The sequence below is a fragment of the Musa acuminata genome, chromosome BXJ2-4, assembly GCF_036884655.1.
Source record: "Musa acuminata AAA Group cultivar baxijiao chromosome BXJ2-4, Cavendish_Baxijiao_AAA, whole genome shotgun sequence".
NCBI classification, from domain to species: Eukaryota; Viridiplantae; Streptophyta; class Magnoliopsida; order Zingiberales; family Musaceae; genus Musa; species Musa acuminata.
Window position 1 is genome coordinate 39,383,589 of NC_088341.1, and position 13,909 is coordinate 39,397,497.

The following is a 13,909-nucleotide window of genomic DNA, read 5'->3' on the forward strand; positions in this document are numbered from 1 at the left end:
ACTAAAATAAATGGGTAATTTCTTGTTTTTTGTTGTGATTTTTTTACCAATAATATTATAATATTTTCCAAAATATAGAGATATAAATTTAAGCTTAAGTAGAATAAAATAAAGATGTGTCATCTTTATTTTGATCATTTAAACTCTCATAGAAAATTAGTAAAGAACTCAAACCCGTTGACAATTAAGATAAGTATATATTTGAATCAATTAAAGCTCGATTGTAATATTTTTCAGATAGAGTTATTATGCCTTTATATGATGAAAAAGCTATTATAAATCTTTTTTAAAAACACTATCACTCGATTTGATTTTGTTTTATCATTAAATTGATTTGGTTAGAAAATCGATCGAACCTAGTTAGGTTAGAGGGAAAATTCAGCTATCAACAAGAATAATTTCATCATTATAAAAAATTCAAGCAACACGAAAAAAGGGGCTTTGTATGAGAAAAACACTAGATAAAATAAAATAAAAAAATCTCAAAATATAGAAGAGACTTTATATATTGATATAAAAAATAATATATAGTTTTAGATATAACAAAATATATTAAAAGGACAAACCATGAAATTTGATGATAAAAAATTGAAAATAATGCTAAAATTAATTATTTAGATAAAACTATTTGATTCTTTGCATTTTCATTCCGATTTAAAACCATTATCAATGATATTGGTGGAACGTTAATAAAAACGTACAAGTAAATGAAAAAACACCAGAAAATAACATGGATACGAAGGATTATAATAGAAACTACTAAGATATAATAGTTCTATCTATTTGAGGCTACACATGAAAATATTATTATCACGACGACGAGATTAAGAAGAAAAATCAAAATGCATCTACCAAAGTTTTAGGTCACAACTCACGAGTTTATGTGCAAATATTTCTAATTTCGAATTTATAATGAAATTTATTTGCACATTAACCCTCGTCTTTCCTGAAAATATCGAAACCTTGGTTTTATTTTCTCTGCGAACTCCATTATCACGCTCGCGTTTTACCTGTGCGTTGATTGGGCAGTATAGTGGGGCCCTTAAAGCGAGAGATAACTGGAAGATAAAGTTTATTTGCATACTACTCCTCGTATTTCTTAAAAATTACTTAAAAAACATATTGTTCATTAGCCCGGCTTTATACCTGTGCAATGATTGGCAGTCATGTGGGGCCTAGTAGAACTCGTCCATGGCGCCGGCCTCTCCTGACGGTAAAAACGTAAGCGGGACGTCTTTCTTCAAACCATCGAAACCATGGCGATGTTTCCGTTTTGGGAATCGATCGGCACCCTAGTCTTATACCTCTGCGTTGATTGGTGGAAGTGCGGGCAATCGTGGGACTTGCCCATGGTGCCCACGTCTGTCCCTTTGAGCGTACGAGCAGGTTGGCTTGCTGAGGTGGATAATATGTTCCTTTTTAAGACATTTCTTCGAACACCTCGCCTTTTTATCCCGTGTCTTCGTTGGGCCAATCGCTCACCTTGCCCATGTTTTCGCCGCGGCCCTGCTCGACCGAGCGTCTGCAGGAGATCGCGAAGCTTTGCCTTCGTCGCTGTCGGTAGGGGTATCTTCTTCGATTTGTTCCACATCGCGTCGTACTCCGACGATGCTGCCATCGCCAGATCCCTTTCTACGGCGCCGAAGTAGGTGAGACCTCTGAACGACCAATCTATTCGATATATAATCGCGAATATGTTTTGGATGTTTGAAGTGGTTATGTGAACGATGTACGATCAACATTGGCTAGTAGGATAGTTCGTAACGAGATGATGATTTCTGTGTGCTTTATATTTTTGCCACTGAGATAGAACAATTTTATTCAAAATGTTCTGCTTTTTTAAATTATATTTTTTATTTATTGTTTTCAATTTGTGATACCTATTCATGTGTATGAAATCGCTGCATTAAGGTATGTGAGATTATTAGTTTCTCCAAACATCCTGCCCTGCTTCAAACTGCTTGATATTTCCCTATATAACTGCAATTTAGCCATCATATTTACTTTTGCATGCTTCCTGCCTGCAGTAAAATTATTTGTGGTTCAGGTAGGCAATTATCTTCTGGTTTTGTGGAACAACACCATGATTGGTATGCTAGATTCGTGGAATTGAAAAGCCTTACTGAAGTACTTGGGAGTGAAGCACAATGGGCAGGGTTTATAATGCTACCTTTGAACTATCCTTGCTTCATAATATCTGCAAAAGTGACAAGGGGAAGAGTGTTTTCAGTTGGGAAAATGGAGTGCATAGTGATGATTCTGTTACCAGATACTTTTATATTTGATTGCTGTTGATATTCAATATCAACTGCAAGTGCTTCTGACTTGCTTCGTTTGGTAGACCACTTAAGTTGTTCTTTTAGTGATTGGCCAAGTTCATTTTTTGTTGTTTAAATCGAGAATAACCTAAACCACCATATGAAAGTTTCACAATTAATGCTCCCTTTCTCTGTCCTTGTCTATCTGATTGCAGGCTTGATTTCACCCAGGGCTGCTGTGCAAATGCTCCTATGATCTCTTTGGCTGACTGGAGCCAGCACTCAGAAGAATACTCGTAGAATTACTATGTCAGTTCTCTTTGTCCTTCCTTACCTGTAAAACTTCTAATGGATTTCTTTACTTAAAAAGAAGAATCTTGAATATATTTACAGTTTGCTGTTTGTTTTATGGTTACTGCTTAGAGCCAGCTAAGCATAAGACATAATATTATTCGTCTTCCAAAATGGTTGAGTAGCTTAGGCTACGATTTTCTTAGAGCATTTTATTCCAAATCACACAGTGAATACATGTTATAACTGACAAATTATAGTACGAACCATCTTTACTCTCATTTACAAAACACTATTAAATATCATCTACTTACAGTTGCAAATTCTCCAATTGTTTCCCATTAATGTTACTATCAGCTACCTTAGTCTCCACTGTAAACTTAGCTTTAGCGGTATGGGTAACACTATGAATAACTATCTAATCAGACTCACTCTGTTTCTGAAGATCTCAATGTTCCTTTTACCCGCGGTTAGTAGACAATACAAGCAATGACACCTCAAATCACTGATCATATATTTGCTGTTAACATTATTGTAAAACACTAAAACCAATTTATCAATTCCTCCAAGCGTGATCTTGGAATCTTGCAATAGAGCTTTACAGATATAGCTGTTGAAAGACAAGAAAATGATGGATCTGAAATATTCTTTCCATTGTATTGACACAAAACATAGCAAGCCTACTGGAGGATAGCCTCGTTTACTAACAGCTATCAAAAATTGAATGCAAGAAAACACTACCAAACACAATCTTCTTTCTTTCAGATACATTCCAATGCCTCTTTATTGTAAAACCCATTTGTTATTAGGTTATCATACATTTTTTAACTTCAGTGCTCTCACTGAAATCTACCTTAATTCTTCCCAAATAACTTCAGTTTCATGATTGATAGCTGTAGGTAAAAACCAGTGACCATTAGTGATAACGTCTGAAACGATAGCCTGCAATGGTACCTAAATATCAACATGTCACGTCAGAGCAACCTCACAGAACGATTTTTCATACACAAAACTCTTTGACCATTACCAATACATAGCCAAAGACTGTCCGAGTTTCAGCAGTTTATTCCTGGACTAATTAAGGAGATATATCACTCCGGATACTTCTATATTTAAATTTATTATTAGATTCCATTTTACCTAGAAGAAGGAGCTTCATATGAACATAACTAAAGGTTCTTCATTACAGCTGTTGTGTCCCGTGCCAGTAAAGATTTAATACATTGGCACCTTCTTTAAAAGGCTTAGACAATAAATTCCAGTCAACCACCACATGTTTTTTATCTATTCAGCACCAGAACACAAGAATTGTCTACAAACATCTTCTACTTATTTAATAATAATCTTAGGAAATATAAAGGTGCTGCATTAGTAAATCTTCATACCCAGAGGTATAAAACATAGATCACTAGTCGCAGCCTAGCTGGATAACTCAAATTATTCTGGTCCAGCATTTTGTCTTAGCTGATTTTATGAACTAAGATCTGACAATCAGTGACTCATAATCATGATGAGTGCAAGCAAGTACAGGTAAATGTCCCTTCGGTTGAAGGGCAGTTGCTGCATCTTGTGTTCTTCATCTAGGATTTCCAGTTCTTACATCTTCATTTTTGGAGTTTGTTGCCTTCATCATAAATAACACCACTATCACTCTCAAATGTAGCTTTCCTGAGACACACATCATCTGCAAAAATCAATTAACATAGTAATCGCCTCTGCCTGTGAAACTCTAAAGACATAGTGTTATTTTTTCATCTTTACCCCAGTAATGGCTCCCTTGTTGTTCCTTTCTACTACTACCCCTGTGCCTTCTTCCTCAGTTTACCTGTTTCAGGCACCATCTAGATTTAGTTTATAAAAACATTCGATGATGGAACCTTTTTAACAACCTGCAACTCTGTTGGACCAAAGTCTGTCTCTTGTTTCATATTATCCAGTTGGCCATTTTCTCCATTATACAATCTATTCTTTTCCCTCTATGCTGCCCACATTTCCAACCTCTACTTTGTGTTGTTACTCCTGTTTCAGCTTTTCTGGAACTCCTTGTATCATGGTTTGGGCTATCTCTATGGCATTGAGGCAGGATCTTAGTGCACCAATTTTCCATACTTTCTTATAGAAGTGCAAATGCAATCAAGAATTACATGCATGGTAGTATTATGATATCTGTTACACCATAAATAAGTGGATTGTATAAATCTTTCTTCACGAGATCACACCCACTAGCAAAAATTTGGTGCCAAGGGCCACAAAAGTAAAGCTTAATCTTGTTAGGCAACTAGATGTCCCAGCAATGGTACTATCTACTTCCTTTTGTAGTATTTGTAGTTTTCTTGTTATGTTTGATATGTGTGTTCATTTTTGGTAAAGGAGAGTGTATAGAAATTTTTAGTGAATGTGAGTAATGACTCCTGGGAAAGAGAAGAAAACATTATTGTCTTTATTAAAGGTCTTTGCCAATTTTGTAACTTTTAAGATCTGGTGACAATAATATTTACTTTTGGAGAATTTATTATTTACTTTCTAGGTCTGATGTATGAATTTGTTTTTGGCCTAGTGTCAAGCAATTTTGGATTATATTTGCATGAATTCTACACATCAGTCAGGAGTTTTTTTTTTTCCGAAAGATCCATGCTTACCGCTTGATAATGAATTTGTTTTCGGCATAGTGTTATGCAATAATAAACAACAGTTGGCGATAGCTATAGAGGACTACCTTGTTATAATGGTAAATTAGTCTTTTATGATCGGAGATTCAGAGAGGCCAAGGTTTTAGACGTGAAATAGTCTCTCTGCTTGTAGGACCTCGGTATATTAAGTTTGCTGCTTTGCAATATGGGTGACTACAATTTGAGTCATGAAATGACCTATTTACATAGAAGAATAAGGCTATGTATAGATCTGAATTAGCAGGGGCCTTGTGTACCGAGTTCACTCTTTTCTGACTTGTTGGAGATAACTATCCTAGGAGCTCATGTGGAAGGCCACCACCAATATGATTCCAACTATTCTTGCTATAGGAGAATGTGATCATATATTTGTGAAGCTTATATGAAATTTCCTATCTTTTTCTTCATTCTATTCCATGGAAGCATTAACAAACATGGTATATTAACGGCACTTTTCATCTTCTTGACTTTTTTTATAAACTATTGCAATTTAGGAAGTTCACTTGTATCACACAGCATTCCCAGACCTGCAAGGGATGGTATCTTGACGGTGCGGTAACTTTGGAGCATGTTTATGTTAGCAACCATAGAGAAAGTCATAAATAGGAAGATTGCTTTAAACAGAGTTACTTTAGGATGCTGAATGGTACCATTTCATCAACCTGAAATTTTCATTGAATTTAATTTGGGTACCATGAAAGTCTTTTCTGACTTTTAGCTCTTCTAGGGCTAGTAATAAGAATTCAGGTCACAGTTAAATTATGGTACTATTGATTTTTCATTGCATGCTACACAAAACTCCTTTCTTTTCTTTCCCTTTTTTTTTTTGCTTTTTTTCTTTCCTTTTTGTGTTAACTTTGCTACAGCACAATTACAAGTAGTATCAATACTGCAAATGATCTAATGATCTACATCAGATTAAGTTACAATCCCAGTGGTTTATATATTAATTTTCTGTGCATCATGTCATTGTCAGGTGAGCAAGTGAATGATATTTATGGGCGTTATTTTCACATCGTAGTTCCTGTCATGTTTCTCCAGGAAAATGTCACACCAAAATGAATTGTTGAGAGAAAGGAAGAAAAACCGCAAGTGGTCAGTGATGAAAGTAATCCTTTGCTGATCTCTGTACTTGCTTGATAATGATTTTTATTTTTATGTAGGTTGAATGCAAAATCTAAATCGGATGAGGGGACTAGCTGTGGGGAGCACTACCTTGCTCGGAGAACCCAAACCTCCCCTTTGCAAGCATCTAGATTACTGCTGAATTCCTCTGGAACTGTCATGAACATTAGGAACAATTTGGTAACTTGGCCTTGACCCAGGAGGTTCCCTGTGATCAGCGATGAGGAGTTCTGGGTATACAAGTCACTTCCATTGTTTCAAGTAAGATTTCTTGTTGCACTGCTTAGTTTTTATGCGATTGTTTCGTTTGCAGTAGCAACATTATCATCGCAAAGTGAGTTACCTTGATAGAATGAAGTGAAATTGGTGCTGACAGCTTTCCTTACACGCCTTGCCTTCTAGTTAGCTTTTTCTTACACATCATTATCAGATACAGGCTGTATTTTTTTGTGGACATTTTCTTGCCTTCTAGTTAGCTTTTTCTTACACATCATTATCAGATACAGGCTGTATTTTTTGTGGACATTTTTTCTTCAGAGGAATAAATATGATAACATTCTGACTGGAAAAAAGAAAGTTATGCTTAATTAACCGATATCAATTGCTTAGCTTGCCATGTTCACTTTCTTGTATTACATTTTGTGATTGCAAGCCAATTGTATTTATGTCTTACACTAATTACTTTGTTCGAGTAAATCATTGAGAATTTGTTATTGGTTATCTCTTTGAACTGTACATTATGGACAAATGTTTCTTCAGGAATAAGTGTTTTCCCTGGAATTTTTCTTTTCCTGGGTATCTGATCTTTCCAAGGAATTCATTTGTTTTCACTGGCATTGAGATAATTGTTCTTGGACTTCATCAAACAAACTTTGTCTCTATTTAGAAGTAGTTAGTTTAGTTGCTAGATCCTCATTTACTAGAAACTTTAATATTTTCTTAGATTCATGTTTCTAAAAGAAAGCTGTAATATAATCCTTAACAGAGAGTTCGAAAATTAGGTGAACATCACATTGGTGAAGATCTTTCTAGCTGAGTTCAATTGCCAATCTTAATTTCCTAGAAACTTTAATATGTTCCTAGATTCATGTTTTTAAGAGAAACCTGTAACAATATTTTTAATAAATAATTAGTTTTAGAAAATAAGTGAACATCAAATTGATGGTGTATTTCTTAAATGGAAGATAATCAAATACTTTTTCTCTTTTGCAAAATTGCTTCTCTACTATCTAGATGATTAATCTTTAATGTCGAGGGTTAGTGGTAATGAGTTTTAAAGTATTGGTCTAATGATGATATACTAGATCAACTTATTAAGAGTTGAAGACTCGAAATCTTATTCGATAAATTTTATACATCTAGCATTGATCTAGCGGTGTGTATTAGACCTACTTATGATGTTTTGAAACCTCATTTGATAAATTTTGAGATGTCAATCAACTTAGTTGGTAAAGTGATCAACCAATGATAGCAAATCTTAGAATTAAATTTCATCTTTATCATTTATCCTTTGAAAAAAGTATATATATATATATATATATATATATATATATATATATATATATATAAATATAATATTCTCGTAAAATCTAGAAGTAACGAAAGCCTCGTTCATCGAGCACGCGTATTGGAGGTGGTGGTCGTTCTCGAGCACCAGTAGCTGATTGGTGAACAGCCGGCAATAATTGTGAGAAGCTGCAGTTTGAGTGGTGACCGTGGAGCAATAATTGTATGCACTCACTCATCAGCTATCATGGATGGGTGGGCACCCACCACAGCAGTCACAATAGCCAGATCTGCACCTGCAGCAGTGGAGAGAAACACATCATCCATTTTGCTGGTGCAGTTGCTGAATGGAAAACACTTCGATCCACTGCGACTACTCAACGCGTTTCCGAACATTGTAATCCTATTGCCAAGAAGTCAGCAGTTTTGACACCACCAAGCACACCCAATCCTCCGCCCCCACTATTCTGTGTCAAGTGCTTGTGGGGGCCTCCAACAAGAGAAGTAAATTAGTGCGAGTGGCATCAGTGTTCACATAGCATGCCTAGCTGAGCACAGCTCAAACAAGGAATTGAATCAATGAGAGATAGAGAGATAGAGAGAGAGAGAGAGAGGTGGCAGATACCTCTGTTATCCATAATGGCAAGAGAAAATATTAGAAGTACAGGCCTAGCTGAGCTAAGCTCAAACAAGGAATTGAATCAGACAGAGAGAGAGAGAGAGAGAGTTTGGCAAAAGTCTCTGCCTTCCATAATGGCATGATCAAAACACAAAAAGTACAGGCCACTTACAGGACACACCCCCACTAGAGAGCAGATTGAGTGCATGATCATATCAGCCACCCTTTGACTAAATCTTTCTGAGTAGCACTTTGAGAGAAATAAAGCCATCACCATCACCATCACCAACATCATCAACAGACATTTCAACTTTTAATTTCTATGAGGTATCTCATAGTACCCCAAAGCTATCAATATCCCCTTTTTTATCAGTCCCACCTCCCACTACAGAAAAAGCGGTCCCCCACAACAGAGTGCATGGTCAGTGCACTACAAATATGAGCAGGAAAAGAACTTTCCCAGACTTTCTTTGATCATTCAAGAGCATATTAGTAGAAACGAGTAGAATATTTTCTGACCATAGGCTTGCAATTATACAACCCTTGACCCAAAGAGAGAGAAACGGAGGATGAAGACATCATTTGAGAGATGTGCAAACAGGGGACTTTTTGGGGTCATGATCTACATACTGTTAGGAGGATCCAAGAATGTGACTTCCTTCCTAATACAAGGATGAGACTGGTGCAGTCGATTGCTTCTGTTATGAAGGGGTGTTGGGTTCAGGCTTGACTGGTTGAGCTTCGGGCTGATGCGTGTCGTAGATTGCCATCGCGAGTGAGATCGGCATCATACAGAGCGCCTTCGACTGAAGGAACTGCATTGCTGCTCCGATATCCTCCTCCATAAGCTTTGCTACTTGCCGTTCTGTGCCATCTGTCGACCACTTCTCCCATACCTGTTGCTTGCTACCTGCCTCTCCCTGATGAAAGTTGAGCAGGAAGGCTATCAGATCAAAAAATACACCTTCATAATTACAGAAACATTAATGTACATAAACATTATGTTAACAAATGAACTGAATCAGTAAGATGTCACAGCATGCATCAACAGCATCACATAAACAAAGAAAAGAGTCACTAAGATGCACAGATGGATATATGAGAAAGAACTAAATAACATAAATAAATTACATACAAACATCATCAAGTATTCAAGATTGTTTTGTTAGCTGCTATATAAAGCAAGAGCACATACAAAACACAGAGTAACCAACTAAAAGAAGATTGCCCGTGCATGCGCAAAAGTAAAATAAGTTTTATCTTACAAGAAGTAAGGTATTGTTTCCATACCTCGACTGACAGTGGAATATCAGCTATCAGCTGTGCCACCGCACCAGCACCTCCTAGCCTGCTCATGCTTAGAACCTTTCATTAAAAAGATCAGATGAGTTTAAAAATGCACTTTGAAAAGAAAGTAGTCAATAGATCATATGGATACAACAGCATAGTTCTAATTAGCAGGTGAAGAACTATGAATTACTGGGAAATACTTCATGAATAGGACTATGACACAATTTTATCAGTGGAGCCCAGAAGCATGCCATTAGAATGAATTGCTAAAATGGTATATAAAACCCCACAGGATAATGGTGAAAAAACTCAAGTTTTGGCATACATCAAAGAGGACTAGTACCACTGGTCCATTCCATTAGAAGCCTCTTTGAGAACATCACCCATACCCTGAATGATACAAATTGAGACAACCAACCTATTTTTATTATTCAGGATTAATCCCCCGGCAACCTAAGTGGCTGCATTTGCTTTTTTTGTTGCTATTTTTTCATTAGCATTGCCTTTTGAGTATTGGCTGTATATGAGAAATATTTGACAACTTATATTCATCAATAGATTTACTATAATTACATTAATAAAGTTGGAATGAGCTGCAACTAATGCATAGTGTAATGACTCATATTGGACTTAAAGTGACATGAGAGAAAGTCAGCAAAAGTGTCAAGTCATCAGTAGATCCATTATAATTGCGTTGATAAAGTCGGTATGAGATGAGGCACCTCATGTGTACATCTTGACTCATTGGACAATGATAGGCTAATTCATATTTTATGGCAATTAAAGAGAGTTTTTTTTTTTTGCAAAGGTTAAGTGACGAGGGCAAGATTTGAACCCAGTACCTTGCGATAAATTGTCAAAATCTTTATTAGCTAAACTAGCTGATACTTTCATGAACTTCAAAAGAGAAAGTTGGTAAGGCAAAGGCTAGACAAAATATAATTCATAGAAACTAGGTGCTATCACCTATGAATATTTCAAAATTTTTCGTACCAACTTCCAAATCCACAACTTAGTAGGCCAATCATAAAGCAAGTGGAAGGAACTTCTAATGAAGAAAATTATAATTTTTGGTTCAGCTATTAGTGTCAAGGTGATGTACTTATCAGATGAACATCCAAAAGAAAGAGAGAGGAGAGTGGTAGCTATAGCTATGTGTGATAAGGATTTTTGTATATGCTAAAAAGGGAAACTCAATAAATTTTTGCATATGCAGCTAAATTGAAATAAATGGTTGCTTGAGACAACCGTGTAGGAAAGATTGCATCAAAGTATGTACAACTGATGATTATTCATTAAAACTCTTAAATTACACTAATTTAGTGAAAATAAGTTCAAGCCTCAAAGAAGCAATGACTAGTCAACTTCAATTCAAACATGAGTATCACTTTTGCTTCCAGCAAACTAAGTATTACCAAAAATATATATTTACCTTCACTTGCAGCCTCAAAAACTTAACATAGTCCAAAATCTCATCAAGCATGGCTGCTCTATCTGTCTGCAGGAAATACACAATGGACAATACTAGTTAATATCCAACAATAAAAGAGATACAGCTTTTATTTAATAATATCCCAGATTACTAAGGTAAGGAATGTTTCCAATTTATCTATATTACTAAGGTAAGGATGGTTCCAATTTTAACTTTTACTAAAGTACGGATTGTTCCAATTTTAACTATGTTACCAAACATCATCAACCATCTTTGTTTTGGAGAACAAAATCCAAGGGACACAAATGCCACAAGAAACTAGTATTTCAAACCAGAAAAGGCCCACAACCTAGAGACAAAACTTTAAGAGACAGGAATGAAAGGGAGATGTATGCTTACTTTAAGGAAGAGCATGAAATGTTATGGGGTGTATGCAAGTTGTCCAGCAATAGATAAATTGTTATATGCACTGATGATGGACCTGGAAGGAGGATTTTTAGAAGCTTAATAACTCCATAAAGTTATTCAAATATGATTTTTTAAGCATAAAAAAATCAAGTGGACTGAAGAAGAAGCTTCAGTAGTAAAAGTCACCTTTTTTGTCCTTCCCTTTGCAATATACACAAACAATAACAAAGGTCAAAATTCTTGTGTCCCATAGAAACTTAAGAATATGGAGACAGATTATGTGACCCGAATATGCAGTAACTGAACCAGATTTTGAGACTGAGAGGAACTTTAAAGAAAACAATACTTCTCAAACAATAATTTGTGAATAGGACTATAATATGGCACCAAAATAAGATGTCCATATTCTAAACTTTGTGAACAGGAAAAGTAAACAATTCTCATATTAACTACCTTGTTCGTGTTGGGTACCAATTCCTGCAATGCTCTAATTCTTTCTGCGATTCTTTCTCTACGTAGCTGCACTCAGAAAGGAAAAAATTAAATGCAGTAGGGCAGGTGTGAATATGCATATAGGAAATATCGAACAGAATAGCATCTTAAGAACAGTATTTTCCCTATGTACTGAGAAAACATTAATTCCAAACAGAGTACAAAATATAATCGACAAAAAGTTATGAACTTGATTCGGTAGTGTATAGAGAAAATAAACCAAGATTGAGTAAATTCCATAAAAAACTCAATAACTTAATGTATATAATGACCACACGAACAAACAAGTTAAACACTTAGTGTTTAGGTCTCGGTTATTCGAGTCTCACAAAGATTCATAGGATCAGATGTTGACAACGAGACATTAACGACACACTGCAGCCTTGTGTCTCAAGAATAAGGCTTCACTAGGAATGAGAACAGAAAAGTGAAACAATTTCCCACATAGGAAAGATGATTATGCTGATGGATATGGAAAAATCACATAAGTTTCAATAAATAGCAACATCTTTTCACCATCAAGTGTAAGGAAGAGTTTGGTTGATGAGATGTCAGAACTTACTCGCTCAGCAATGCTATGAGGGTCAGTGGCCTGGCCGCGCCTTGCCCGCACCTTTGGTCGTGGCGCTGGAGGTTGTGGCATCGAAGCAACTCCACCTTGCTTTGCTTGACCATGGAAAGCCTACAAGATTTGGAAATAGAACCTCAAATAAACAAAGATGACTAACATATGAATCTCCCAACGATTTCAGAAATGAAAACCACCACAGAATAAGCATCAGAGGAACAAATATCTATGCAAGCACCTGCTACAACAAGTTGCTTTCCTCAGTCCATATTCTTGCATGTTCTTTGTCACCCAAGATAACATAGGATCCAGGCTTCTTAATTATAGAAGCTTTTCTTAAGGTATCAAACATAAAGTTGACTTGCAATCAATGATTTTTCAGCTTACTGATCATTTCAAAGGTTTCAAGAGAGGGTTTTCTTTGTTTCTTGCTTAATAGAGAGCAAGAAACAAATCCAAAAAAGCTTGTAAAAGCAAAAAGGAATGCAAATTTAAAGAATTATGGGGATGAAGGGCAACTCGAACATAGTCCTGTAAAAGAACTACAGTTGGATACCTAAATAAAATAGGAGGATTACACATCAGAAAGGAAGCATTTTTGAGAATATAACGGACCTGAGGAGGAGGATTAGGTCGAATTTGATACGATTGGAGGTGCCCGAAGCCCGGAGCAAACAACCCCGCCGACGGAAACGTATCCCTCTCCTGCTTCAAATCCACGAAATTAACGAACACATGGAGCGCCAAAGCGGGAAGCGAAACAATAAGAAGAGAATCATGGGCTCACCGTCTTCCCCTCGGGGTCCTCGCGGTGGCGTTTGCCGCTGGAGGAGCCCTGCTCCAAGCTCAGCCCGAGGGAGAAGGGGCCCCCTCCGCCGGCGGCGTCGGCGGAGTTGCGGTGGAGGGGCACCCCCGCGAGGCCGCCGTCGGGTCCGGCGAGGCCCGTGTCCCCGGCCGCGACGTAGGACGAGGGCATGGAGAAGATCTGCTCGAAGAAATCGTCGACTATGCCCTCGGGCTGCTGCTGCGGCGGCGGCGGCTGGTGGTTCGCCATATGGGGGTGGGGGTGGGGGGGGGGTGTGGGGGTGTTGGCGGAATACGGCTTATGTTTGGTGACGGAGACGGAGGAATGTTGGAGATATCATTCTTATTATTATATATGGAGATAAGGAGGGGGAAAGCAAGTTTGAAAGGGAATATTATATTATATATGTATATGCATATATACACACACATATATATATATATATT

General features: G+C 36.8%; 1 protein-coding gene and 1 long non-coding RNA gene across 3 annotated transcripts; one reads left to right on the plus strand and one right to left on the minus strand.

Moving 5' to 3' along the window:
• Positions 1-1,441: 1,441 nt before the first annotated feature.
• LOC135610811 (uncharacterized) lies at positions 1,442-6,916 on the plus strand. 2 transcript variants are annotated; one of them, XR_010486326.1, is made up of 5 exons: positions 1,442-1,649; positions 2,474-2,567; positions 6,195-6,313; positions 6,382-6,577; positions 6,657-6,916. It is a non-coding gene; the product is annotated as an uncharacterized LOC135610811 (long non-coding RNA). The 2 variants fall into 2 exon arrangements; XR_010486325.1 differs by having other exon boundaries at positions 6,382-6,916.
• Positions 6,917-8,907: 1,991 nt separating this feature from the next.
• On the minus strand, positions 8,908-13,742 carry LOC135610812 (transcription factor UNE12-like). Its single transcript, XM_065105773.1, has 7 exons — positions 13,446-13,742; positions 13,274-13,363; positions 12,653-12,772; positions 12,052-12,117; positions 11,191-11,256; positions 9,759-9,833; positions 8,908-9,388 (listed from the first exon to the last, which is right to left on the minus strand). The coding sequence occupies exons 1-7, from the start codon at positions 13,710-13,712 to the stop codon at positions 9,170-9,172; spliced, it is 903 nt and encodes a 300-aa protein (XP_064961845.1). The 5' UTR covers positions 13,713-13,742; the 3' UTR covers positions 8,908-9,169.
• Positions 13,743-13,909: the final 167 nt, after the last annotated feature.

What these genes read in the sequence shown, in the direction of transcription:
- LOC135610812 (XM_065105773.1), bottom strand. Translation starts at nt 13,712, where the DNA reads ATGGCGAACCACCAGCCGCCGCCGCCGCAGCAGCAGCCCGAGGGCATA. An exon ending in GACCTAATCCTCCTCCTCAG is followed by an intron (nt 12,773 to 13,273) that starts GTCCGTTATATT and finishes CAAATCTTGTAG; the next exon opens with GCTTTCCATGGTCAAGCAAA. An exon ending in TTTTGAGGCTGCAAGTGAAG is followed by an intron (nt 9,834 to 11,190) that starts GTAAATATATAT and finishes TTTTAATGAAAG; the next exon opens with GTTCTAAGCATGAGCAGGCT.